Genomic DNA, 26,593 nt, shown 5'->3' with positions numbered 1-26,593 from the left:
ACAGTGCCTGGTGCACGTGACAGGGCAGGACGGGACAGAGTGGTGCTGTGAGGAGCCCCCGCACGGCGCACTCACTCCTTGCTGACCCAGAGCCTTTCTGAGGCGTTACTCCTGCAGGTCACCTCGAGGCCAGACCACAGCACTCGGTGACCTGCAGCCTTCCCGAGGCTTCACTTCTGGTGAGGTGAAGCACCACACTTCTCAGGTGTGCTCGAGCCCAGACCGTGGCATTTCCTCACCGCGGTCCTTGACGACGAGTCTCCTGTCCTTGTGGCACGAGCCCCTGAGACCCAAGTGCAGGACTGGCTGTCCTGCAGCCTTGCCAAGACTTCACTCCTGCAGGTGCCTTCCAGGCACAGCTGCAGCACTTGCCAACTAAGACCTTTTCTGAGCCACCTCTGCTGCGAGTAGCCATGAATCCAGGCAGTGATGTTGAGCAGAGACCTCCAAGTGTCCCCAAGCTGACCTGGGTGAAGGAGGAGAAAGAAGGCCCTGGGACTGCCCCAGCACAGCAGCCTGGAGAGCTGGAGCAATTTCAGCCACCTCAGGAGGGTGAGCGGCAGACCTGGGCCTGCAGCCAGCTTGGCCTCGTCCCATCCCATCCCATCCCATCCCATTCCATCCCATCCCATCCCATCCCATCCCATCCCATCCTATCCCATCCCATCCCCTGGGGACACGTCCATGGACAGGACAGAAGTGGGGCTGGGGCAGACACCCTGGAGCTGTACTCTGTGCCCTGGGGCATCCCGGGGCTGTCCCTGCCTGGGGAGTGCAGGGCTGGGCTGTGTTCTCCGGCCTCTCCTGCAGCCCCTCAGCTCAAGCTGCGCTCGCTCTTTGCCAGGAGCAGCCATGGAGCGCACTCGAGAGCAGGAACGCAGCCGTGGCCTCTTCCGCACAACAGCACAGGTACCTGCAGCCATCCCCCCCTGGGCTGGGCCTGCTGTCCCTGCTCAGCCCAGCACCACGCTTGGAGCATCCATACAATGTCCCTCATTTCTTGCCCTTCTGCTGCAGATGATTTGCAAATTCATGAAGAGAATTCGGGAGGAAGAGACCAGTGCCATGGGCACTGTGGTCAGAGCATACTCTCCCATCTTCAAAACCAAGGCCAGTGCTGCCCTGCTGGACATGCTTGTGGAGGAGGGTCCTTCCAGTCCAAAGCAAGTAAGCAGCCTGTGGCCTGGCTTCGATCCTCCCAGGAATTGCTTGGCCACGCCAGCTGCTCACTGCGAGCCTTTGAGGCCGTGGCAGTGCGGTGGGAAGGGAAGCACTTCTCTGGGAAGCTGGGCACATTACTCCTGCTGGCAGCTTTCCAAGTTTCCCTGTGCCTTCTCCAGGTGCTCCCCATGGTGAGGTTCATCTACCAGTGGCTCAAGGCTAATGAGTTTCCTGAGTACAATCTGTACAGGCCCCTTCTGGATATGACAGAGGCACAGCCTGCTGACGTGGTGATGGCTCTCCTGCGTGTGGCCCCATGGTGTGACAGGTACAGGGCCCACGTGCCCAGAGGGCTCAGGGCATCCCCCTGCACACCTGGCCCAGGTGTCTGACAAACAGAGGATTCCGGGGCCCTGTGGCTCCTCCCTTTGTCAGCCCTGGCACAGCAGCCCCCGAGCCTGCTGCCCTCAGGGGCCAGTCCCCACAGGGCTGGGCTGCCACAGAGGGACAGTGGGCAGAGGCAGGGCTGGCAGCCAGCTCAGCTCCCTGCTGCTGCCCAGGCCATGGTGATGTGTCCCAGACCCCCCTGACACAGAACTCTGTCCCCACAGAGCTGCTACCACCATGTGGAAGAGCATCATGTGCTCGTGCAGGGCTGCAGAGCCAGCCATGCTGATACTTCTGGATGTGCTGGGCACCTGGCCAGAGCTCAGCATGTGCACCTCCGACGGGGACCACACGGCTGTCCTTGCCCTGGCTGTGAGTTTCTGCAGCTGACCTTTGCTCACCCCAAGGTCACCTCTCCCTCAGGTCTCCATCCTCCCTCCTCCCATGGCATCTCCCTGCCTCAGGCACTGGGCTCCAACCTGGCCTAGGAGCAGCTCCAGGACCACCAGGCCGGCTGCTGTCCCTACATCTCCACTGGCCTCTCCCTGCCATGCTCGGGCCCTGCCACATGGACACCTGGGCACTGAGCGCTGACTCGGGCTGCTCTGTCCTTCACAGGCAACTGTGGTGATATGGAAGATGCTCCAGCTGCCCTGTGTCCCACATGCAGTGACAGTGTATTTCCCCCGTCTCTTGGTGCATCTGCTCTTGCAAGTGCTCTTCAGCACATTGGATCTGCCAGAGAAAGTCGATACTTTCTGGAAGAGATGCCAGCAGCAACACGGCCTTGCCATCAGCCCCAACAGGTGCTCCATGCCAGTCCTCCTGTCCCTGCCATGTCCCCAGGGCAGCAGCCCGTGCTCCCAGCATCACCTGGGCTTTGCTGTGCACACAGGTTTGCAGTGCAGACCCTGAAGGCCCTGCTCTGCCGACTGCACTATGAGGATGTGGTGGCAGCAGTGGAAGACGAGTGTGGCTGGGACACGCTGCTGTGTGCTGGCACGCACCACTGTGCTGTGGGTGTGCTGGCCAGGTGAGCTGCCCCCAAACAGCGTTTGTGCCCCGTGCCTGGGGTGCCCCACACAGTCCCCGTGGTCAGGGGCCAGAGGGCCTTGTCACCAAGGGATGGCCAAGGACACTGCACAAGCCTGGGAGAGGAGGGTGCCCAAGGGCAGCTTGGCCCCCAAAGGACCCCAGGTCCCCTTGCAGGGTGGTGGAGAAGGGCCAAGCTCCGCCTGGGAGTCAGTCCATGGAGAGGTTTGTCCCGCTGGCTCAGGGTCTTGGTTCCTTTTTCCTCCCGTCAGAGCAATGCGTCACGTGTCCCTACCCTTGTGTTCTGCGATTGCATTCTACCTGCTCGGGCTGCTCAGCAAAGACACGGCACACGGGGATTTGGCCGCCATGGCGTTCCTTGTGGAGGTGAGCCTGAAGGGCAGCGCTGTCTCGCTGAGCTGTCTCCCAGCTCTCTGCCCTCTCGGTGCCGCAGCCGCCCGGGACGGTGCCCACGCCCTGTGCTGCTGCCTGGGCCCAGCCCTGTGCGCTGCTGCCCCATCACCGGCCTGTGCCCTTCAGATGTTGGAGTGCCTGGACTCGAGTGAATACCGTGACAGCGTCCTGGAGATCGCATCAAACAAACTGCAGAGCGAGTGCAGGGAGAGGCGTCGCTTGGCACTCAGAGGCCTTGTGGTGCTCGGCAAGAATTCCTCCATGGTGAGAAGGGGGCAGTGGCTGCCGGTGTGGGGCTGGGGAAGGCAGTGGCTTGCGCTTGGCTGGCCTTTGGGCACTGAGGCAGCTGCTGCCAGCTCTCCTGCCTCCTGCCTCTTGCCTCCTGCCCCAGGCCTTTGGCACAGGCCTTTGGCCTCTGGGCCCTGTGGCAGCAGGGTGGCATTTCACACACTTGTGTTCCACACAGGCCAAAAGAATGTGGGGCCTGCATGAAAGGCTCGTGGAGCTCCTGGGGGAAAATGACAGCCATGTGCTTGGGATGAGCATCGCTCTCCTCAGCCGTTTGTTCCTGTACAATGGTGGCCCGATAACCATCCCCCTCGGCCTGCAGCTGGCTGAGGCGCTCCTGCCGCTCTTTGACAATGTAAGGCTCTGTGTCTCCAGCCATGGCTGCTGCCTGGGCACTGTGCCCTGGGCATTTGCAGGCCTGTGCCCAGGTGGGCCTGAAACAGCTGATGCTGAGGTCTTTATTTCTTCCTTTCGTACAGGACGATAGCCAGGTGCAGCTGTGCTCCATGTTCATCTTTCGAGAGATGATGGATTTTCTACCAAAGGAGGGAAAAAAGGCCTTGAAGTCCCACGTGCAGCAGAGCCTGCTCCCACTCTCCTTGCACTGCCATGATGAGAACCAGCGCGTGGCTGATGTGAGGACTCGGCAGCTGCTGTGGCTCCCTGGCAGGGCGCTCGGCTGCCTCCTGCTCTGCTGCCTTGCAGGCTGCAGCTCCCTCCTGGTCTTGGCCCAGGGACGTGGGTCCTGTGCCCTGGGCTGTGGTGCCATCTCTGGGTCTCTGCTGCTCTCCAGGCCTCCCGGGAAACGCTGCTCTGTTCCGCCCGATTCCTGAAGAGGAAGGATCTCCAGCAGATGCTGCGGGTGGATCAGACCTGGAGGTTCGGCGAGGGCCTGGTAAGGGCGGGCTGGAAGCCCCAGCCCCAGGCTGGAGAAGCTCAGTGTGTGCGGCTGGCAGCTGTGCCCTGCCCAGTGCCGCACCCAGGGCCGCCAGCCTGTGCCCCACACGCTGCTCCCTTCCCTGGGCCCCGCGGGCTCTACTCCAGCCCCCTGTGGCCCCGAGCCGTGTGCCCATGGAGCCCCGGCACAGCTGCTCTGTCGGGCAGGCCAGCACCGCGGCTCCCCGGGCAGCAGTCGGCCCTCTGCCCCCTCCAGAGCCCGGCGCCAGCGGCTGCTGCCCGGTGCCTCAGGGCTGGGCGGGCACGGGAGGCCGGGGCTGGCCGCAGGCAGCAGTGCCCGGCCGAGGGGCAGAGCCCGCACCAACCCTTCCCTCCCGCCGCTCTCTGCAGCTGGCACAGGACAGGAGCCGAGCGGCTGAGCACCTGCACCGGGCCCTGCTCTACCTGGACAGCCCGCAGGAGTCCCTGCGAGCGGCGGCCATCAGGTTCATTGGTGAGCCACGAACCGGGCTGGGCTCCCTCCCTGCCCCGCCGCAGCTCGGCCCCAGCCCCGGCTGCTGCCCCGGCCCTGGAGCCCCGGCTGCCCTCGGGGCTGCTGCTGCCGGCCTCTGGCAGCCGGGCCCTTGGGCTGAGTCAGGATACGGCAAGGGCCGGGGCTGAGCCCTGCCGGGGCAGGAGGCCGTGTGGCCCCAGGGCTGGCAGCGCCGCTGGCAGGGAGCTGTGCTGCTGGGATCCTGACAGGCTCTGTGTTCCCAGGGATGGCCGGGCAGCACCTCCGGGGGAACAAACGAGAGCTCCAGAGCATCTGTCAGGGTGAGTGAGGGCAGCGGGCTGCCAGCCCTGGCTGCCAAGGAGGGCTGCAATCCCTGCCCCGGCTGCCCAGGGCTCTGCTCCCTGTGCGGACCAGGCCTGGTGTGGCCAGGGCACACACAGAGATTTCAGGGGCACGAGTGCCAATAGTGTCCAGTGGCTTTGGGCTGATCCCTTTGGTCCCTGCTCCCTCCTGGCCATGGCCAGAGCCAGCTGGGTTGGCCCTTGCACGGTGCTCTCCTCAGGTCCCCGCAGATCCAGATCTGACCATGGCTCTGTTCCTCTCTCTTGCAGCCCTTGATGACAAGGCACAGGACATCAGCCCTGCCATCAGAATGCTGGCTCTGGAAACAGCCTTTGTCCTCCGGGCAGCTCAAGGCTCCATCTTGCAGAAGTGGCAAGATGGATTCCGCAGGGCACGCAAGAACCGCCCTTGTCTGTGGGCCTGTGGCTGGCTGTGCTGCTGGAGCTCTGAGGAGAGCTGAATTGAGAGGCTCTCTGTCTGCCGGGGCCATCTGAGCCGGGCAGGATTTTTCTTTAGGATATTTTTTTTATTCCTTCTTCTTTGTTCTTTTTAATATAGATATATAGAAATAGAAATATATAGAATATAGATATAGAATTATATATAGAAATATAGAATTATATATAGAAATATAGAATGTGTTCTCATACCCAGTGTCTCAGGTGCTTTCTCTGGTGCCCAGTGCGCAGGGCATAGGGGGAGAGGGGAAAAGGGTGCTTGTGCTCAGCAAGCTGCCCAGGCGTGCAGTGGGGAAGGGAAAATGGCCAGAAGGCCCTCGGCCTTGGGTGGTTCTGCTGAAGCCTTAACGCTGCCCACAGAGGAGCTGGGCAGGGGCTGGAGCTGTGGGGATCGCTGTGATTGTGGTGCCTGGAGATGGGCATGAGGCTTCTCCCAGCCAGGAAGCACCGTCTGTGTCCTGCAGCCCGTGGGTTGCTGGCGGGATTGCTGAGGGCTCTGAGGCTCTCTCAGTCCGGCTCCTCTGGAGCTCCATCGGGGCTGCGCCGCTGCCGGGCAGGTTGGCCGGGCTGGGGGAGAGCAGAGGGGCCAGGGTGGTGGAAGCCCTGAGGAAACTGGGTGTCAGAGGCCACGAGCAGCCCCCAGGCAGTTGCCTTGTTCCTGTCACCCGCTGCTCTGGTGCTTCCCCTGAGAGTCTGCCATGCCTGCAGCAGAAGCCCTCGAGGCTGGGCCTCAGCAGCCCCGAGGTGCCCAGGCTGGGCTGTCTCGGGACAAGGAGGGCAAGGAGGCCCTGGCAGGGCACAGCCACTGGGTGCTGCCAGGGCAGCGGGCAGAGGCAGGGCTGGCGGCCAGCCCGGGCCCCCGCGCCTGCCCAGGCCACGGTGCTGAGACCGAGGCTCCCCTGACACAGAGCTCTGTGTCTGCACAGCTTCTGCCTCCATGGGGAGGGTGGTGATGTCTCCTCGAGCAGCGCTGCTGAGTCGCTGCTGCTGAAGCGGCTCTGGACAGAGCAAAAACGGCACCAGAGCGTGCACAGGAACAGCCCTCAGGGCTGGGCTGGAGTGGCCAAGATGCCTCCTTCTCTTGCAGGAATAACAGAGATGGTGGACACAGTCCCTTCAGTATATATGTTCTATAGGCTGTAGTTAGGTTCTTTATTGCAATTGCTATAGAGGTCCTTTCATTGTAAATACATTTTATAGATTGTTGCTATGAAGATTCTTATAACATAAATACATTCTGTAGTTCATTGGTGGTGGTGGTGCTGTTGTGTAAATAAATTGTCCTTGTTTGTCACAGGCTGTCTGTCTTTGCATTTGCTTTGGGCACAGGCAGCATTTGCACAGCTGTGGTTTCCCCTTGCCCTGGGTTCCTGAGGCTGGAGGTCCCTGGGGGTGCTGGCACAGCCACCCTGGGGCTGGGGTCCCCGTGCACAGGGGGGAACCACTGGTGGCGCTCCCGGCACTGGGCACCGCTCGTGTTCCTGGGCTGCTGCAGAGCGGTGTCCCCAAGAGCAAAGCTGTCACCAGCAGAGAGGGGGCTCTGACAGGAGCAGCCCCTGCAGCAATGCAAAGCAGGCAGGAAACCTTCTGCCACCCTTCCTGCTGCAGCCACAGGTTTGAGCTGTTCCTAAAGATCCTGTTGGGCTGTCTGAGACACTTGGGCCAAGGCATTGCTTCCAAGCTGGGCCACTTTGGCCGGGCTGGGTGGAGCCCCAGGGCAGGGGGTAGCGTGTGCAACGGCCCTTGGTGACACGGTGCAGCATGGTAACCGTGGAATGGAACGGGACAGGGTGTCCAAGGGCCCTTTGTGACATGGGGTGACATTAGTGTTGGCGGTGACACAGCCACACCACAGTGCCTGGTGCACGTGACAGGGCAGGACGGGACAGAGTGGTGCTGTGAGGAGCCCCCGCACGGCGCACTCACTCCTTGCTGACCCAGAGCCTTTCTGAGGCGTTACTCCTGCAGGTCACCTCGAGGCCAGACCACAGCACTCGGTGACCTGCAGCCTTCCCGAGGCTTCACTTCTGGTGAGGTGAAGCACCACACTTCTCAGGTGTGCTCGAGCCCAGACCGTGGCATTTCCTCACCGCGGTCCTTGACGACGAGTCTCCTGTCCTTGTGGCACGAGCCCCTGAGACCCAAGTGCAGGACTGGCTGTCCTGCAGCCTTGCCAAGACTTCACTCCTGCAGGTGCCTTCCAGGCACAGCTGCAGCACTTGCCAACTAAGACCTTTTCTGAGCCACCTCTGCTGCGAGTAGCCATGAATCCAGGCAGTGATGTTGAGCAGAGACCTCCAAGTGTCCCCAGGCTGACCTGGGTGAAGGAGGAGAAAGAAGGCCCTGGGACTGCCCCAGCACAGCAGCCTGGAGAGCTGGAGCAATTTCAGCCACCTCAGGAGGGTGAGCGGCAGACCTGGGCCTGCAGCCAGCTTGGCCTCGTCCCATCCCATCCCATCCCATCCCATCCCCTGGGGACACGTCCATGGACAGGACAGAAGTGGGGCTGGGGCAGACACCCTGGAGCTGTACTCTGTGCCCTGGGGCATCCCGGGGCTGTCCCTGCCTGGGGAGTGCAGGGCTGGGCTGTGTTCTCCGGCCTCTCCCGCAGCCCCTCAGCTCAAGCTGCGCTCGCTCTTTGCCAGGAGCAGCCATGGAGCGCACTCGAGAGCAGGAACGCAGCCGTGGCCTCTTCCGCACAACAGCGCAGGTACCTGCAGCCATCCCCCCCTGGGCTGGGCCTGCTGTCCCTGCTCAGCCCAGCACCACGCTTGGAGCATCCATACAATGTCCCTCATTTCTTGCCCTTCTGCTGCAGATGATTTGCAAATTCATGAAGAGAATTCGGGAGGAAGAGACCAGTGCCATGGGCACTGTGGTCAGAGCATACTCTCCCATCTTCAAAACCAAGGCCAGTGCTGCCCTGCTGGACATGCTTGTGGAGGAGGGTCCTTCCAGTCCAAAGCAAGTAAGCAGCCTGTGGCCTGGCTTCGATCCTCCCAGGAATTGCTTGGCCACGCCAGCTGCTCACTGCGAGCCTTTGAGGCCGTGGCAGTGCGGTGGGAAGGGAAGCACTTCTCTGGGAAGCTGGGCACATTACTCCTGCTGGCAGCTTTCCAAGTTTCCCTGTGCCTTCTCCAGGTGCTCCCCATGGTGAGGTTCATCTACCAGTGGCTCAAGGCTAATGAGTTTCCTGAGTACAATCTGTACAGGCCCCTTCTGGATATGACAGAGGCACAGCCTGCTGACGTGGTGATGGCTCTCCTGCGTGTGGCCCCATGGTGTGACAGGTACAGGGCCCACGTGCCCAGAGGGCTCAGGGCATCCCCCTGCACACCTGGCCCAGGTGTCAGACAAACAGAGGATTCCAGGGCCCTGTGGCTCCTCCCTTTGTCAGCCCTGGCACAGCAGCCCCCGAGCCTGCTGCCCTCAGGGGCCAGTCCCCACAGGGCTGGGCTGCCACAGAGGGACAGTGGGCAGAGGCAGGGCTGGCAGCCAGCTCAGCTCCCTGCTGCTGCCCAGGCCATGGTGATGTGTCCCAGACCCCCCTGACACAGAACTCTGTCCCCACAGAGCTGCTACCACCATGTGGAAGAGCATCATGTGCTCGTGCAGGGCTGCAGAGCCAGCCATGCTGATACTTCTGGATGTGCTGGGCACCTGGCCAGAGCTCAGCATGTGCACCTCCGACGGGGACCACACGGCTGTCCTTGCCCTGGCTGTGAGTTTCTGCAGCTGACCTTTGCTCACCCCAAGGTCACCTCTCCCTCAGGTCTCCATCCTCCCTCCTCCCATGGCATCTCCCTGCCTCAGGCACTGGGCTCCAACCTGGCCTAGGAGCAGCTCCAGGACCACCAGGCCGGCTGCTGTCCCTACATCTCCACTGGCCTCTCCCTGCCATGCTCGGGCCCTGCCACATGGACACCTGGGCACTGAGCGCTGACTCGGGCTGCTCTGTCCTTCACAGGCAACTGTGGTGATATGGAAGATGCTCCAGCTGCCCTGTGTCCCACATGCAGTGACAGTGTATTTCCCCCGTCTCTTGGTGCATCTGCTCTTGCAAGTGCTGTTCAGCACATTGGATCTGCCAGAGAAGGTCGATACTTTCTGGAAGAGATGCCAGCAGCAACACGGCCTTGCCATCAGCCCCAACAGGTGCTCCATGCCAGTCCTCCTGTCCCTGCCATGTCCCCAGGGCAGCAGCCCGTGCTCCCAGCATCACCTGGGCTTTGCTGTGCACACAGGTTTGCAGTGCAGACCCTGAAGGCCCTGCTCTGCCGACTGCACTATGAGGATGTGGTGGCAGCAGTGGAAGACGAGTGTGGCTGGGACACGCTGCTGTGTGCTGGCACGCACCACTGTGCTGTGGGTGTGCTGGCCAGGTGAGCTGCCCCCAAACAGCGTTTGTGCCCCGTGCCTGGGGTGCCCCACACAGTCCCCGTGGTCAGGGGCCAGAGGGCCTTGTCACCAAGGGATGGCCAAGGACACTGCACAAGCCTGGGAGAGGAGGGTGCCCAAGGGCAGCTTGGCCCCCAAAGGACCCCAGGTCCCCTTGCAGGGTGGTGGAGAAGGGCCAAGCTCCGCCTGGGAGTCAGTCCATGGAGAGGTTTGTCCCGCTGGCTCAGGGTCTTGGTTCCTTTTTCCTCCCGTCAGAGCAATGCGTCACGTGTCCCTACCCTTGTGTTCTGCGATTGCATTCTACCTGCTCGGGCTGCTCAGCAAAGACACGGCACACGGGGATTTGGCCGCCATGGCGTTCCTTGTGGAGGTGAGCCTGAAGGGCAGCGCTGTCTCGCTGAGCTGTCTCCCAGCTCTCTGCCCTCTCGGTGCCGCAGCCGCCCGGGACGGTGCCCACGCCCTGTGCTGCTGCCTGGGCCCAGCCCTGTGCGCTGCTGCCCCATCACCGGCCTGTGCCCTTCAGATGTTGGAGTGCCTGGACTCGAGTGAATACCGTGACAGCGTCCTGGAGATCGCATCAAGCAAACTGCAGAGCGAGTGCAGGGAGAGGCGTCGCTTGGCACTCAGAGGCCTTGTGGTGCTCGGCAAGAAATCCTCCATGGTGAGAAGGGGGCAGCGGCTGCTGGCGTGGGGCTGGGGAAGGCAGTGGCTTGCGCTTGGCTGGCCTTTGGGCACTGAGGCAGCTGCTGCCAGCTCTCCTGCCTCCTGCCTCTTGCCTCCTGCCCCAGGCCTTTGGCACAGGCCTTTGGCCTCTGGGCCCTGTGGCAGCAGGGTGGCATTTCACACACTTGTGTTCCACACAGGCCAAAAGAATGTGGGGCCTGCATGAAAGGCTCGTGGAGCTCCTGGGGGAAAATGACAGCCATGTGCTTGGGATGAGCATCACTCTCCTCAGCCGTTTGTTCCTGTACAATGGTGGCCCGATAACCATCCCCCTCGGCCTGCAGCTGGCTGAGGCGCTCCTGCCGCTCTTTGACAATGTAAGGCTCTGTGTCTCCAGCCATGGCTGCTGCCTGGGCACTGTGCCCTGGGCATTTGCAGGCCTGTGCCCAGGTGGGCCTAAAGCAGCTGATGCTGAGGTCTTTATTTCTTCCTTTCGTACAGGATGATAGCCAGGTGCAGCTGTGCTCCATGTTCATCTTTCGAGAGATGATGGATTTTCTACCAAAGGAGGGAAAAAAGGCCCTGAAGTCCCACGTGCAGCAGAGCCTGCTCCCACTCTCCTTGCACTGCCATGACGAGAACCAGCGCGTGGTTGATGTGAGGACTCGGCAGCTGCTGTGGCTCCCTGGCAGGGCGCTCGGCTGCCTCCTGCTCTGCTGCCTTGCAGGCTGCAGCTCCCTCCTGGTCTTGGCCCAGGGACGTGGGTCCTGTGCCCTGGGCTGTGGTGCCATCTCTGGGTCTCTGCTGCTCTCCAGGCCTCCCGGGAAACGCTGCTCTGTTCCGCCCGATTCCTGAAGAGGAAGGATCTCCAGCAGATGCTGCGGGTGGATCAGACCTGGAGGTTCAGCGAGGGCTTGGTAAGGGCGCGCTGGAAGCCCCAGCCCCAGGCTGGAGAAGCTCAGTGTGTGCGGCTGGCAGCTGTGCCCTGCCCAGTGCCGCACCCAGGGCCGCCAGCCTGTGCCCCACACGCTGCTCCCTTCCCTGGGCCCCGCGGGCTCTACTCCAGCCCCCTGTGGCCCCGAGCCGTGTGCCCATGGAGCCCCGGCACAGCTGCTGTGTCGGGCAGGGCAGCAGCGCGGCTCCCCGGGCAGCAGCCGGCCCTCTGCCCCCTCCAGAGCCCGGCGCCAGCGGCTGCTGCCCGGTGCCTCAGGGCTGGGCGGGCACGGGAGGCCGGGGCTGGCCGCAGGCAGCAGTGCCCGGCCGAGGGGCAGAGCCCGCACCAACCCTTCCCTCCTGCCGCTCTCTGCAGCTGGCACAGGACAGGAGCCGAGCGGCTGAGCACCTGCACCGGGCCCTGCTCTACCTGGACAGCCCACAGGAGTCCCTGCGAGCGGCGGCCATCAGGTTCATTGGTGAGCCACGAACCGGGCTGGGCTCCCTCCCTGCCCCGCCGCAGCTCGGCCCCAGCCCCGGCTGCTGCCCCGGCCCTGGAGCCCCGGCTGCCCTCGGGGCTGCTGCTGCCGGCCTCTGGCAGCCGGGCCCTTGGGCTGAGTCAGGATGCGGCAAGGGCCGGGGCTGAGCCCTGCCGGGGCAGGAGGCCGTGTGGCCCCAGGGCTGGCAGCGCCGCTGACAGGGAGCTGTGCTGCTGGGACCCTGACAGGCTCTGTGTTCCCAGGGATGGCCGGGCAGCACCTCCGGGGGAACAAACGAGAGCTCCAGAGCATCTGTCAGGGTGAGTGAGGGCAGCGGGCTGCCAGCCCCGGCTGCCAAGGGGAGCTGCAATCCCTGCCCCGGCTGCCGAGGGCTCTGCTCCCTGTGCGGACCAGGCCTGGTGTGGCCAGGGCACACACAGAGATTTCAGGGGCACGAGTGCCAATAGTGTCCAGTGGCTTTGGGCTGATCCCTTTGGTCCCTGCTCCCTCCTGGCCATGGCCAGAGCCAGCTGGGTTGGCCCTTGCACGGGGCTCTCCTCGGGTCCCTGCAGATCCAGATCTGACCATGGAGATCTGTTCCTCTCTCTTGCAGCCCTTGATGACAAGGCACAGGACATCAGCCCTGCCATCAGAAGGCTGGCTCTGGAAACAGCCTTTGTCCTCCGGGCAGCTCCAGGCTCCATCTTGCAGAGGTGGCAAGATGGATTCCGCAGGGCACGCAAGAACCGCCCTTGTCTGTGGGCCCGTGGCTGGCTGTGCTGCTGGAGCTCTGAGGAGAGCTGAATTGAGTGGCTCTCTGTCTGCCGGGGCCATCTGAGCCGGGCAGGATTTTTCTTTAGGATATTTTTTTTTTTCCTTCTTCTTTTTTGTTCTTTAATATAGAAATATAGAAATAGAAATATATAGAATAGATACAGAATTATATATAGAAATATAGAATGTGTTCTCATACCCAGTGTCTCAGGTGCTTTCTCTGGTGCCCAGTGTGCGCAGGGCATAGGGGGAGAGGGGAAAAGGGTGCTTGTGCTCAGCAAGCCGCCCAGGCGTGCAGTGGGGAAGGGAAAATGGCCAGAAGGCCCTCGGCCTTTGGTGCTTCTGCTGAAGCCTTAATGCTGCCCACAGAGGAGCTGGGCAGGGGCTGGAGCTGTGGGGATCGCTGTGATTGTGGTGCCTGGAGATGGGCATGAGGCTTCTCCCAGCCAGGAAGCGCCGTCTGTGTCCTGCAGCCTGTGGGTTGCTGGCGGGATTGCTGAGGGCTCCGAGGCTCTCTCAATTCGGTTCCTCTGGAGCTCCCCAGAAGGGAGCCCTGGGGCCTCTGAGCCTGGGCTCAGGCTCCAGGAAGCATTGGGGACAGTCTGGGCTGTGTGGGTACCCCAGGGTGCTGCAGGCTCAGCTTCAGCTGCAGGGTGCCAGCGTTGCACGGCTGCTGTGTCCCCATGGGCAGGGTTTGCTTTGGAGCCTGTGCTTATGGTGGCACAGGGAGCTCCGAACTGAGCTGGGCATGGACCCACAGCCCAGCCCTGCCACCCTTGCAGCTGCTTTGGGCAGGGGCCGGAGCAAGGGGAGCCCTGGCATCTGCCCCTGACAGATCCCTTCAGACTGCACAAGGAAATGCTGGTGCTGGTGGCAACCCTGCCCAGGGCAGGCTTGATTCCTTTCATTTTATCCCTCAACACCAGAGTGCATTTAGTTCCTCTCCAGGGATAACACAAAATTCCCTGCTGGTGCCCATGAAGCTGCAGCCCCTCCCGGGCTCACCCCTGCCCCAGCTCTGGGGTCCTGAGCACAGAAGGAGCTGGAGCTGTTGGAGGCAAGGCAGTGGAGGCCCCAGAGATGCTGCAGGCTGGAGCCCCTCTGCTCTGAGGAAAGGCTGAGAGAGCTGGGGCTGCTCAGCCAGGAGGAGAGAAGACCTTGAGGAGGCTTCACTGCGGCCTCCCTGGCTGGGGGCTGGACATGGGGGTGTTCCTGAACACTCATGAATCTCAGCCCAGCCCTCTCCTCAAGCAGAAAATAGAAAGAAAAAAATATTAAATGGACAAAGAAAAGGGGGAAGTGTGTTTATTTGTGTATCAAGAACTTGGGGTGAAAAAATTAGCCAGGTGTCCTCAGATCCTTTGTGTGATGCAATGGATAGGTACAATAAATCCAGTGGAATCCCAGTGTTTCCTTGGCTGAGGAGAGCCAGCTGCCCCTGTTGGGGACACCAGCCCAGGAGGCTCCAGGGCATTCTGGGATTTGGGAGCATTTTTCCTCCAGCTTGTTTTCCTGCTGACAGGTGCACAGCTTCCAGGCCACTTCCACTCTCCCAGGCAAGGCATCAGAGGGGTTTAATGCAAGCTGTGATAAAATGTCTCTGTCTTTACTCACAGCTATAAACTAACCAAGGAAAGCCGTACTCCTGGTAAAAATCACTGGATCACTTTGGACTTCAGGCTTTAATTTTTACCAAGCTTTGATTTTCATCAGGATTTAATTTTACTCAGATCATCTGACTTTCAGGACATACATTAATCTTTCATTTTCATCAGACAGTGAAAAGCTGTCTGATTGGTAAAAACCCATTGGTGAAAGCTCAATGGGTTCTGGTTAGGGTGGTGGGCCTGAGCTTTGTGGGTGTCTCACTGCATTCCCTGGCTTGGACAAGCTGCTCTTGGTCCAAGTGTCCCGAGCCAGAAGCCTGATGAGGAGAAAGGCATATGGGAAAACAAGTTTCAATAAAACCTTTGAGCTCTTGTTATAAATGTTGGGAAGAGATGCTGACTATTCCTTGCTCACCAGGTAAAGCTAAGGAGTTTTTAAGCATGGAGCTGAGAATAGCAGATTGGCTGGAGAAGAGGGTGATGCCCAGACGTGCACACTGCCCACCAAGGCAGGAGAGGACCGTGCCCTCACACCCCATGAGACAGCCCTGGTGGTTGTGCTGACCCTGTGCCAGGATTCCCTGGGGCTGCTCTGCCTGAGCCCCCCTCAGCTGGCTGTGCTTGTCCTGCCTCCCTCCTCCTGTGGTTGTGCTCCCAGAGGGGTGTTTGTGAGGGGCTGTTGGAAAAGCAGATTAATGAGCGAGACATTGAGAATTAAACCAATCCAAATCCACACAGTAAATAGGGCTGCTGTCAAGTGCTGTTCCCGAGGGAGATAATATCCCTTCCCCCTTAATTTCTTAGTAAATCCATTATGATTAATGTTATTACAGTGGGAACACTATTATTATAAATACATGGGTGATGGCAGAGCTGCAGCATTAATAACACTGGGTATTACTTAAGTAATTAGCTGCTGTTTTTGGTAGGACTCTTACCCTGCTGCATTAAGCTGAGCCTTGCATTGCAGCCTTCTCTGGGCTGTCTCTGCTGCAAGGACACAAAGTGAGAAGCATCTCCTTCCTTCTGGCCAAAAGCCACCCCCCCCACCCCCCGTGGCACTGGCACTCAGCTGAGCTCCCAGTGGGTTGGTGGCACCTGTGGAAAGCCTAGGACACTGCTGATGGAGTCTTGTGGTGTTGGAGACTAGCAACAAGTGAAGGAGGGAATGGAAGCAGGACCTGGCACCTCCAGGTGAACCTCAGCCCTTGGGGACCAGGGGACATGAGAGGACACTGCAGCCCATGGGGACCTGTCGCCCTGAAAACTCAGCTTCTGAGCTTGCTAACATAGTTTTCTAAGGACTTTCCCAGGACAGTAACTGTAAACATAGATATGTGTACATCCTTTCTGTTACACGTCTTCTGATGGGCATTTCTCATGGCCAGGCAGTGAGAAAGTGTTATCCTGAGCATCCAATCCCTGGCCATGGTAAGAAGCCTATAAATCCTGGGAGGAAAAATAAACTCTGCTCTTTCTTCACCACACCTCAACCTGTGTCCGCGTGATCTATTGATCTTCAGCGGTAACAGGGACCAGGGCCAGCTTGGCAATATTCTTGTCCCTCCTTGTGGCCTCACGGCGTCAGAGCTTCTCTGAAGGATTTTCCAACACCTTTTTTGCTGTATTTCATAGATCTGTGGAATCATTAAGGTTGGAAAAGTGCTCTATGATCATTGACGGCCAGCTGTTCTCCCAGCACTGCTAAACTAAACCATGTTCCCAAGTGCCACATCAACAGGGGTTTGAAATTCCTCCAGGGATGGAGGATCCACCACTGCCCTGGGCAGCTGTTCCAGTGTTTGACAGCCCTTTCCATGAAGAAATTTTCCCTAACATCCAACCTAAACTTCCTCTGGTGTAACTGGAGGCCCTACTCCTTTTGTCACTTGTTGGGAGAAAAGCCTGACTCCCACCTGGCTCCACTCTCCTGCAGGAATGGAATCAGCAGGAGCCCTCCTTAGCTGGGAGGTGGCTCTGCCTTTTGCTGCTCCTGCCTTAGCGCCCTGCCCCTGCTCCCCAGGGACCCCAGGTGCTGCAGAGGGCCCTTCCCCTCCTCCATCCCCATCCCCTGCTGCTCCTCACACAAGCAGGCTGCACGGCTCTTTTTCATCCCTTCAAATTAGCACCTACTTAAAATTCCAAAGCAAATACATTTTTAATTTCCTTAATTAAAATGATTTCCTCGTTAGAGCTGAATAATGGGATTTGAAGCACTGAAGTAATGGGGTGTGCCAGGCTGCATGGGAGCTGAGGCACTGGTGAGCACAGTGAGGTCTTGGGAGTGATGGGATCATGTCCCACCTTAGGGAGCCAGAATGAGCCAGAGCTCAGCATCCTTTGCACCTCTAGGGAGTAAAATTCACCCAAGTGGCAGCTTAAAATGATATCCCAGCAGTCACTGGTTTTCCAAAGGTTGAGGGTGATGGATTGCTCCCACTGCCTCCCCTACAGCCCAAAATGACACCCAAAGGGCATGCTGAGGGGGCTGGCCCCTTCTCACTGTCGGGGGCTTTGGGGGGGATCAGGGTCTGGGGTGAATGTGGAGGAAAATCATACCAGGACCCCAGGATGAGATGGGGTGACCTCCTCTCCATGTGCTGCTTTACCCCAAGATGCCTGTGCCCAGAATAACTCTGGGGTTTGGCTTTGCAGGGGTTTCTCAGCCTGGAAGTTGTGTCGGTGGGATACCAGAGAGCCGTGTGCTGGGGCTCTGGTGAACATGTGACAGGGGAGGAAAAGGGAGAATACATGATGATAATGAGTTAAAATGCATTTAACGAGCTCCTGCTGCCCTTACACACCCCAGTGCTGGGGCTCATGGATGGGAGGTTCTGCAGCAAAGGGATGGATTAGTCCCACTTGGATCTGACTGAAAGACTGCTCAAAGCACAGATTTCCAGCTCCAAACCTCCAAACCCTCTCTGCTGTTTCTGTCTGGATGCCTCCTTCCCCTTCCCAAACTCTCTCCTCTGATGTATTTGGGAGTTTTTCATGTATTTATTTAAATTAATAATAATTTACCCATTAAAATGCTGCAGATCAGTGGGTTCTTCCTGAAGGAGGAGTGTGTTTGGCTCCGGAGGGTTCATTAGCCGCATGTTGGGATTGGGGGGTGCTGTGCATGGAATGATTTATGCACATCCCTGCCACTCGAGCCAATCCAGCCTAGAATAATTCAAAACCAATTCCATAAATCACTTATTAGTTATTACTGAAATATTTATGCAGCAGAGGTGTCTTCCTGTGAATTGTTGGGGTTTTTTGCCAGCTTTTTCTTCACGGACAAAAAAAAAATGTTGACTCTTGGTGCATCTTGAGTGCAAGAAGATCCAAAGTTTTGGAGTTGCCTTGCTCTGCCTGGCTGGGGTTTGAGCAGAGCCTCTCACTACAGCCCCAAGCCTGACCACAGTGTGTGTGCCTGCTCTGTGAGTAACGAGCAGGTATCCTAATTAATCCTCATTTCCAGCAGCAGCCCGAAGGAGCTGCACGATGAGCATGGTGCTGTTTGATGCAGATGAACTGTGCTTTGGTGGGAATTCAATTACCCAGCTTTTCCTTGCTGAACATAATGCATTTGGACGATACAGTAGTTCCGGTGTTAATGAGATGCATTTTCACTGCTCTGAAGTCTGTATTTCTCCCTGTACTTAGTGCACAGCATCCACATTAATTACAGTTCCAGTGGAGAAAAACCCGCAGAGTTACTACCTGCATTTTCCTCCTGGTAATAGCAGTTTCCTTACATGGCCAGGAACATTATGGATTCACTCCTCAGCCACATTTTATACCAAACAACTTGATTGTGATAGCAGGGAGAGAACAACTCTGCTTCCCTTCAGCTGCTCAGGCTGTGCTGTAAAAGGGTCATTTGGGGGGGGGGGGGGGGGGGGGATGAATCAGATGCATTCAAGTCAGAACATCCTCGGAATAAAAGCATTTCTGGAAATTGTTTAAAGAAGGTTTTGTGAGACATGTGGAACTCACGGCCAAATTAAACCAGCAGCTGATGGGCCCACACAAAACGGAGAATCCCCTGGGATGGGGGGCTGCAGCCGGCATGGGAAACCACAGGTATTTTATTCCAAGGAACAAACACATTTGTGCTTTGATTTCTTTTTTGGTTTTGAGAGTTTTCAAACTCCCAAGCCTGGCAGCATGGAGTTTCCCTGAGATTTCTCCAGCAGGAGTTGTGCATTAGGGGATATCCCACTGTTGGCTCCAAACCATCACATTTTGGCCACAGATGTTGTTGTCACCATCCCTGGAAGTGTTCAAAAGCCAAGTATTCGTGGCACGTGGCAATACAGTTTAGTGGGAATGCTGGTGTTTGGTTAAAAATTGGACTTGATGATCTTAGAGGGCTTTTCCAACTTTAATGATCCTGTGATTTCATGGAAAGCTGAGCAGTTTTAAGTTGTGTAAAACAGGAATTCCCAGGGAATAGCACTGCAGAGACATTTAATAAAAAAGTGAGCAGAAGTGTTGTAGCACATTGTATAAATCACTCTTTGACCTTCATTGAACACCACTGCCTCCTCACCTGTTAATAGCTGGAAATCCCTTGTAGCCTCTACTGCATCTTGGCAATTGGCATGGAAACAATTAACAGTTATTGACAGTTTTTTCTGTTAATCATTCATGTCTTTATTCAGGTATTTACACATCTGTCTTTGTTTAAATCTCCCCTCCCTCTCAGGAGTTGAAAGTGCCTGAATAGCGGGTGTGGTTAAAAATATAATGAGATGCACAAAGTCTTGGCTTCCCTGAGGAGCAGCTGTGCAGGAGGAGGGGAGAACACTGGGATCTGGGGCTGTTGTGGTGGCCATGGATGGCAGAGGGGCTTTAGGAAAAGGATTTTCACTGGGGAGAGAAATCCTCAGTCTCTGTGTCCAGCTCAGTGTATCTGGCGAAAAAGCAATGAGAAGGATCTTACCCCATTTTTTCTGTAATTCCTTTGAAAATTAACATTTCTGTTTTTCCAAATAGGCCTCTTTATTTTTATGTTTTCTCCCCCCTTTTTGATACTGGTGTTTAAAATAAAACCAGGAGCTCACCCTCTCACGCTCATGGTGTGGTTCCCTGTTTGCTGGCAGCTCCCAGCAAGATTTTCAGGGGAAACCACCTTTTTCTGAAGCTCTGAGCCCTTCTGGTGTGGTGGAGGCTTTCAAAGACAATGGAGGAGTCAAGACGTGAAAAGTCTGAATCCTTCTGAAAACCAGAGCTGTCTTTGAGCCACCTGAGCCCTGCTGCTGCTCTGCTCTTTCAGAGGTTGCAGAGCTTGTGAACAACACTTTTTGCAGCCCCAAGTACTTCCAAGTTGAAAACTAACCAGAGGATTTAAAAGAAGAGAGAATCCCTGTCCTTTTGGTACCTTCCTGGCTGTAAATGCACCTGAACTGTGTTTTTATGGTGTCACCAGCAGCAGCAACAGCTGCAAATGGGGGGAATCGTGAAGCGCAAAGTCTCTGGAAATCCTGTGGCTCCAGGAGCTTCCCCAAATGTGGAGACAGGATAAATCCAGGGTGCCTTGCACTAGATGGAGCTCCAGGACAGCTGGCTCTCCTCAGTGCCCAGCTCCTGCTCCTGCCCAGCACTGGACACAGGGAGCTGCTGGACGTGACCTGCACATCAGTGACCACCCTGCCCATCCCAGCAAAACCCTCAGGATGCCTTTAGCTGATGTTGTTTGGTGCCTCCAGGCTGGCTTGGCTGCCTGCAAAACAAAAAAAAAGTCTCAAAAATGTGAAATACCAACTCCTCTTTTCCTCTTCCATCCCTTTAGTCAGCCCCATGCTTGAGGCAGGAGCATCCCATCCCATCCTCCTGGGAATGAGGACAGAGAAGTGCTAGCAGACCTTGCCCTCAGCTCTCCTGCTGCTGGCTGAATCTGGAGACATTTACTTGAGGGTAGAGACTTCTCTGCTTCTTTAAATAAAATTTGCTGGCAAATTCTTGTGGTTCACATTTCCCTTAAATCTGGCTTAGAAGACGCCTATGGAGGTTTAATTGGAGCTAAGAGGAAGGGCTGGGTTTGGTAATTAGGGGAGAATGAATGAAAATTCAAAATTTAAAATGCAGCAGGTGAATGGTTGTGGTGGAGCTTTTCAATACTTCTGAAGTTCTTGGGCTCTCAGTGAGATCCTGCTCTCCAGGCAGGAGTGGTTTACTACAAATTCCACTTATAAATGGTACTAAAGCCTCTGTTAAGACTCCAGAATATTGACTGTGATTATTTTTGTAGCTCTTCTGAGTACAGTGCTACTGAAGGGCTCTAGAAATGGAAGCATGATATATTAGGGAAAGGTGTTGGGCTGTACAGAGGCTGCCCAGATATCTGCTGCTGGAATGGGGAATCTCTCTGGTTTAAGGAGATACTGTCTGGTATTCAGTATGGCCCCTCAGCAGGAGAGCAGGGCTGGATAAAGCAGCTTTTGTTCTCTAATTGATCAGAGACTCCCCATGGGAATTCCACAGGGAATTGTGTCTCAACCAAAGCTCTGCTTCCAGGGAAGGCTCCAAGCCCAGCTCTGGGTTATTTTTTAGATGAAACTTTGCTGAGTTTGTGGCTGTTTTTGTGGGCCACTGAAAACTTTCATGGGAACTATGCCCTGGCTGAGGATGGGGGAGGAGGGAGCTGCTCTTTGGGGTGAGGGCTGGTCACCCCTGGAGCTGGCTCTGAGCAGGGGATGGTCCCTCCGGGTGATCTCCCTTTGGCTGCTGGGGAGCAAGAGACAGAGGGGTTTTTGAATTTGGACCAAAAGCTGAGTGCCTGGGCTGGGACTTTGGCTGAGGTCCTGCTGCTCAGATCCCATCCTGCTGCAGGTGGAGGTAGGGATGAGGGAGGGCTGGAGCACCTCTGATGTGTAGAGACAGACCTGGAGAGCTGGGGAGGTTCAGCCTGGAGAAGAGAAGGTTTTGGGGAGTCCTCAGAGCCACTTCCCATGCCTGAAGTGGCCTATGAAACAGAGGAAGAGAGGCTTTTCATATGGGCAGACAGTGTCAGGACAAGGGGAATGGTTCTAAACTGAAGGAGGACAAACTTAGATTGGATAATGGCAAAGAAATCTTTTACTCTGGGTGGGCAGGCCCTGGCACAGGGTGCCCAGAGCAGCTGGGGCTGCCCCTGGATCCCTGGAACTGTCCAAGGCCAGTCTGGACAGGGCTTGGAGCAGCTGGGACAGTGGAAGGTGTCCCTGCCATGGCAGGGGTGGGACTGGGTGACCTTTAAGGTCCCTCCCAACCCAAACCAGTCTGAGATTCCAAGAGCAGTTTCTTAATTGTGAGCACATCTGCCTTTATTGAGCTTTTGCTGGGAATTAAGTGTGAAGCTTGGCTCTGTGTCCTAAATCATCCTAGGCTTCTTTAATCCCTCCCACCTTTCTCCCCCCAGATTTAGGTCTTCAGGGTCTGTTACAAAGAGCCCCCAGCTGTCTGCCCTGCCTGAGCTTTTCTGTTCATTCTCCTGCCCTCAGCTGGGAGGAGACAGCACCTTGCAAATGCCAGATGCCCAGGATTGTGCCCTTGTGCTTTCCCACAAGCACTAAAATCTCATAAGCAACCTGCTCAGACAGGATTGCCAGCCCTGCCTCACTCACCAGAGGGGAATGGAGATTTGCATCTATTTCAGAGAGGCAGCCATGATTTTGATTCTTTTTGTGAGATTAATTGAACCATGATGAGTTTTCTGCTTCACCAGCTCCAGAGCTGTGGCTGCAGGAATTCTTCCTCCTCACCTTCTTGGAAGCAGATGGTGATTTATTCCATAGTCATGTTGGGATAATGTGTGTTTCTTTGTGTTTGGATGGTCAATAGGGAGCACTCCATCTCCATGGGATTTTAAATATCTTGGAGGACCCAAAAGCACAGAGCTGCACGTGGGGACTTTGTGTAGATTTGTGATCCTCTTTAGAGGAGCTGAGGCCATATACTAGTGACTGAAATTCAGGGGGCCATAAATAGCATATTTCCATCTGTGGCAGCTCTGACTTGGCTTGACTGTTGTTCCTGTTACTTAGAGGGAATATGGACACTTTGGGTTATTTAAACAGTCTGGAAGCTCCAAGATGGGATGGAGGAAGGAGTTCTGATAATGGAATAAACTGCCCAGAGCTTGGAAAGCAGCTGAATGTCCTCTGGAAGAAAAATAAACAGTTATTTTTAGGCTTTTCTAGTGGTTTATTTATGGAGGGAGCTCCTGCACTCTGGAGTGGGGCTTGGTTGGTGGGAAGAGCATCTCTGCCTTCATGGGAAAGTCATGTGCCATGTTTTAATGATTTTTGGTGGCGGCTGTGGGTGAAAGTCAGGTTTTCCATAGTTCAGAGCTGGAAATCTGTTTTGTGTAGTCCCAGAGATGGGAAAGAGATGGAAATCATGGGGTGGGTCTAAGATAAGCCCAGCTTTAGCACTTCCTGCTCCTCAGCAAGGTCAGCTCTCCAGTTTGGGTTTTCCAGGAGTCAAATCATACATATGAATTACTTCTTGTACAAAGTTTTCGATTGTCAACAGAGTGATTTGTGAATAAATGTTTTCATTACTTGGCTGGCTCCATGGATGGATGAATAACATCCGTCAAATAAATTATTCATCCCTTTCTCTCCTTGCCATCATCAGATAAATTCCTTGTGATTTATATTTGTTCCTTATTCATCTGGCTACGAGGAGCAGACATATTAGAGATGGGTTAGGAGCTAAATCTGCTTTATGGAACCCAAGAAGGGAGCTCTGGTTGCTGTTGTTGGGGTCTGTATCCACACAAACCTCATCCCATGGAGTGCCAGTGCCCTCTGCATGCTTGGGGTGGCTCCATGGGGAGTCCCCAAGTGCTGAGCTGAGGGCAGAGCCCTCATTCCTGACAGAAATCTGTGTTTAACAGAGGGGAGGGGGGTTTTGGCCAGTCTTCAGGGCAGTTTTTGCAGCATTTTACACAGCACAGAGGCTGCAGACCTTCCATCCTTTCCCAGGCTCCCACTTTGCACCTTCCTCAGACTGCTTTTACCCCTGACAAAGCCACACCAGCCTCCTGCAGAGCACTCCAGCAGGGATGGGAGAAGATTTTCCACCGGTGCCAGAAGGGGAGTGGAGGGGAAAGGAATTAGTTTGCCTCCTCTACAGAAAGAAGCAAAGAAAAGCATCACACAGAAGCTGACTGAAGGGACAGAGATCAGCTGCTCCTGCTCAGAAGTGACCTGATTTATTAATCTGATTTTCAAGTGTTTCACTTGAAACTGTTTATTGTGTTTTTTGTTTTTTTTTAAACTGGTGTTATTCCAGTTCTGAAAAATGCATCTATGCTTATTTTCCTTTCAAATCACTGGGGAAAGCATCTTTCAATTCCCAAAAAAACCCCAAAAAAGACACAATATTCTTCAAACCATTTTCCTTCTCAAACAGTTCAGGCAGACACAAACCACAGAAGGTTTCACCTTTAAATAGTAGAAGTTGGAAATGGAAAAGGAAAAGTTCCCTGGATGTGAAAAGCAGAGGTAAGAACAGATCTTGTTTGGAGCTTTAACTCGAGGATGCTGTGTCAGACCTGGCTGATCCCTGTGAGGATCCCTTTCCTGGAACACCAGGAAAGCTTTGATTTTTCATTCCCAGTATCAAATCCAAACACAAGCACTGGGATGCAGCTGAAGAGAAGGAATGACAATGGAGGGAAAAGCCCTGTGGCTCAGAGGATGAGGAAGGAGCATCCTCTGCAGGGAGGGAGGAGGAAGGAAAGTGGCTCAGGGGTTTCTCCCAGTGCTCCCCAGCCCTTGCTGGTGTTCTCAGTGTGTTGTGCTGCAGAAATGAGCCCAGAGATGCTCTGGAACGATCCCATCCCTCCCAGAACACCTCACAGCGATGCCCCACACACATTTTGTGTCTGTTATGTGCAGGATCCACTTAAATGATCCACTCAGCTGCTGCAATCCGTGTGTTCCCTAAAGAAAGCAAATCCCAAAGAAAGAGAATACAGCACCAAGCAGGGACCTTCCTGCCTGAAGGACGTATTGGAGTATAATTTGTGGAGTGATTGATGTATTTTATTTTTAGTAATATTTTCCCCCTCTTGTCAGCTTTCTCGTTCAGGGGACACAATCTTGGAGCCCTTTCCAATTGAGAGCTGTATTTCAGCAGGAATGGTTTGCCTTGCCCACCTGGCTGGGAGGGGGAAGGGGAAGGAGCAGGGTTTGCTCTGCTTGTTTTGTTTGGCTTTGGCCTTGGAATTCAGGGTGCCAGGGAATGCAGGAGTTCTCACTCAGCCTGTGAAGAGATCTTCCCTTTGCCCCCCAAAGTAAATCCAAGCTAGCTCTGTCGAATGGAGGGGTCAGGGAGATTCTTCGAGTCCAAGAAAAGACCAAAAATGTGCTGCTTCTCCCTCCGGGGGATCGCAGGATGTTTATTCTGGCTAGCTTCCAGAAGAGAGAAGAGGCTGGGTGCCTCTTTCCCGGACTCTTTCAAACCTCGGGAGAGGGGCGGGGGGACACACAACACCAAGCCATGGGATAACGTTTCAGGGACAGGGAGGGGAGGGGAAAGACACGTCACAGAGAAACAAAGTAACTCCCAGAAATATGCACCACCACAAGCCTGGTGGGGATCCTGATGGCTGATCCACTAAAACTTGGTGCTGGAGAGGCTGTGAGAGACTTTGGCACAAAACTGAGCCTATTTCAGTGTCCTTTTTAAAGCTCAGCAGGTTTTGGGAGGAATCATGGGGGACAAGAGTGTCCTGAGCCTCAGTCACATCAACCCTTGCTTGGACATCCTCAGGTTGGCTTTTATTCTTTTATTGTTTTTCTGCATTTTCCCCCTCTATCCATAGCAAAGAAAGCCCTTTGACAGCAAGAACTTGGAGTTCTGTGTAGGATGGAGGGGTGAGGAGTGTCCCAGTGGCTGCTGTGTGTCCAGGAGTGCCCATCTCACCAGCTGCAGTCATGGCAGGCCTGGCTGTGAGTGGCTGGACTTGGGGTTCTCTTTGTGCCGCCTCCCTGCTGCCCCAGATCCATTTGACAGCTGGGATTTGCTGGAGTTGAGGCACATCCCTGCTCTTCCCAGAGGCCACAGGAGCAGAGGTGTGTTGGGAGGGAGGGAAAGCACAGGTGAAACCAACACTGGTTGTGTTTGAGGTACCTGACGTGAGCACCCCTTCACAGAATCCCAGGATCACTGAGGCTGGAAAAGATCCCCAAGGTCACTGAGCCCAACCTGTGCCCAATGCCCACCTTGTCCCCAGCCCAGAGCTCTGAGTGCCACATCCAGACCTTCCTTGGACACCTCCAGGGATGGGGACTCCACCACTGCCCTGGGCAGCCCCTGCCAGTGCCTGACAATGAAGAAATCAATTTCTTCCATGAAGAAATCCTTCCAGATCTCCCCCCTGAGCCTCCCCTGGCCCAGCCTGAGGCCATTCCCTCTCTTCCTGTCGCTGTTCCCTGGGAGCAGAGCCCGACCTCCCCGGCTGTCCCCTCCTGGCAGGGATTGTGCAGAGCCAGAAGGGCCCCCTGAGCCTCCTTTGCTCCAGGCTGAGCCCCTTTCCAGCTCCCTCAGCCCCTCCTGGGGCTCCAGACCCTTCCCCAGTTCCATTCCCACCTCTGGACATTCCAGCCCCTCGGTGCCTTTCTCGTGAGGGGCCCAGAACTGGGCCCAGCTCTGGGGGTGCCCCAGCAGTGCCAGCACAGGGGACAATCACTGTCCTGCTGCTCCTGCTCACTCTGTTTTGGATACAAGCCAGGATTGTTCTCCTTGCCCACCTGGGCTCGTGTCCAGCTGCCCAGGTCCCTTCCCAGCCACTGTGCAGGGGTGGTGGCCGAGGAGCAGGGACCCTTCCTGCTGTCCCTGTCAGCGATCCCACGCGGCAGAGCCGGGCAGACACCAGTGCCACGGAGCTGTGGTGGCTCCAGGAGCTCTGCTGTGTGCCCTGGAGCCGGGCACAGCCTGGGGACACGTGCAGGGCAGCACAGCAGGCGCTGCCTCCAGAGGTGCTGCTGCCTCCTGGCTCTGCTGGGCTCCATCACATCCCGGCTGGATCCTTGGGATGGGCTCAGCACACAGAGCTGGGGCTGGGATGGCAGCTGGGAGCCTGAATCCTGTTAGATCCACAAGGAAAAGGTGAGGAGGTGTGTCCCAGCCCTGCATAACCAGGGAGGCTTTTCCTGCAGGTCCTGCAGCACTGCAGGTTAAACTCACCCTGCTCAGAACCTGCCTGTGCACAGGAATGTGTACAGTAATTGCCATTGCTGTAACAAATCAACTTGTTCTGCAGAGCTGAATTGTTGTTGT

General features: G+C 56.2%; 2 protein-coding genes across 2 annotated transcripts; both read left to right on the top strand.

The window, feature by feature from the left end:
• Positions 1–5,519, top strand: LOC111944326 (maestro heat-like repeat-containing protein family member 7). The gene is made up of 15 exons (XM_086853506.1): positions 1–552; positions 845–909; positions 1,018–1,167; positions 1,341–1,489; positions 1,773–1,920; positions 2,167–2,354; positions 2,444–2,581; positions 2,853–2,967; positions 3,121–3,258; positions 3,461–3,637; positions 3,762–3,917; positions 4,076–4,177; positions 4,570–4,672; positions 4,936–4,992; positions 5,284–5,519. The coding sequence occupies exons 1-15, from the start codon at positions 414–416 to the stop codon at positions 5,472–5,474; spliced, it is 2,016 nt and encodes a 671-aa protein (XP_086709632.1). The 5' UTR covers positions 1–413; the 3' UTR covers positions 5,475–5,519.
• A 1,781-nt stretch (positions 5,520–7,300) lies between these two features.
• LOC147650288 (maestro heat-like repeat-containing protein family member 7) lies at positions 7,301–12,917 on the top strand. The gene is made up of 15 exons (XM_086853502.1): positions 7,301–7,875; positions 8,118–8,182; positions 8,291–8,440; positions 8,614–8,762; positions 9,046–9,193; positions 9,440–9,627; positions 9,717–9,854; positions 10,126–10,240; positions 10,394–10,531; positions 10,734–10,910; positions 11,035–11,190; positions 11,349–11,450; positions 11,843–11,945; positions 12,209–12,265; positions 12,559–12,917. Exons 1-15 carry the CDS (start codon positions 7,737–7,739, stop codon positions 12,747–12,749), a joined length of 2,016 nt encoding a protein of 671 aa, XP_086709628.1. The 5' UTR covers positions 7,301–7,736; the 3' UTR covers positions 12,750–12,917.
• The last annotated feature ends 13,676 nt before the right edge of the window (positions 12,918–26,593 follow it).

The sequence above is a fragment of the Cyanistes caeruleus genome, chromosome 16 (assembly GCF_971803275.1).
Source record: "Cyanistes caeruleus chromosome 16, bCyaCae1.hap1.1, whole genome shotgun sequence".
In the NCBI taxonomy this organism is placed as follows: Eukaryota; Metazoa; Chordata; class Aves; order Passeriformes; family Paridae; genus Cyanistes; species Cyanistes caeruleus.
This window is presented reverse-complemented; position numbering and strand designations above follow the sequence as displayed.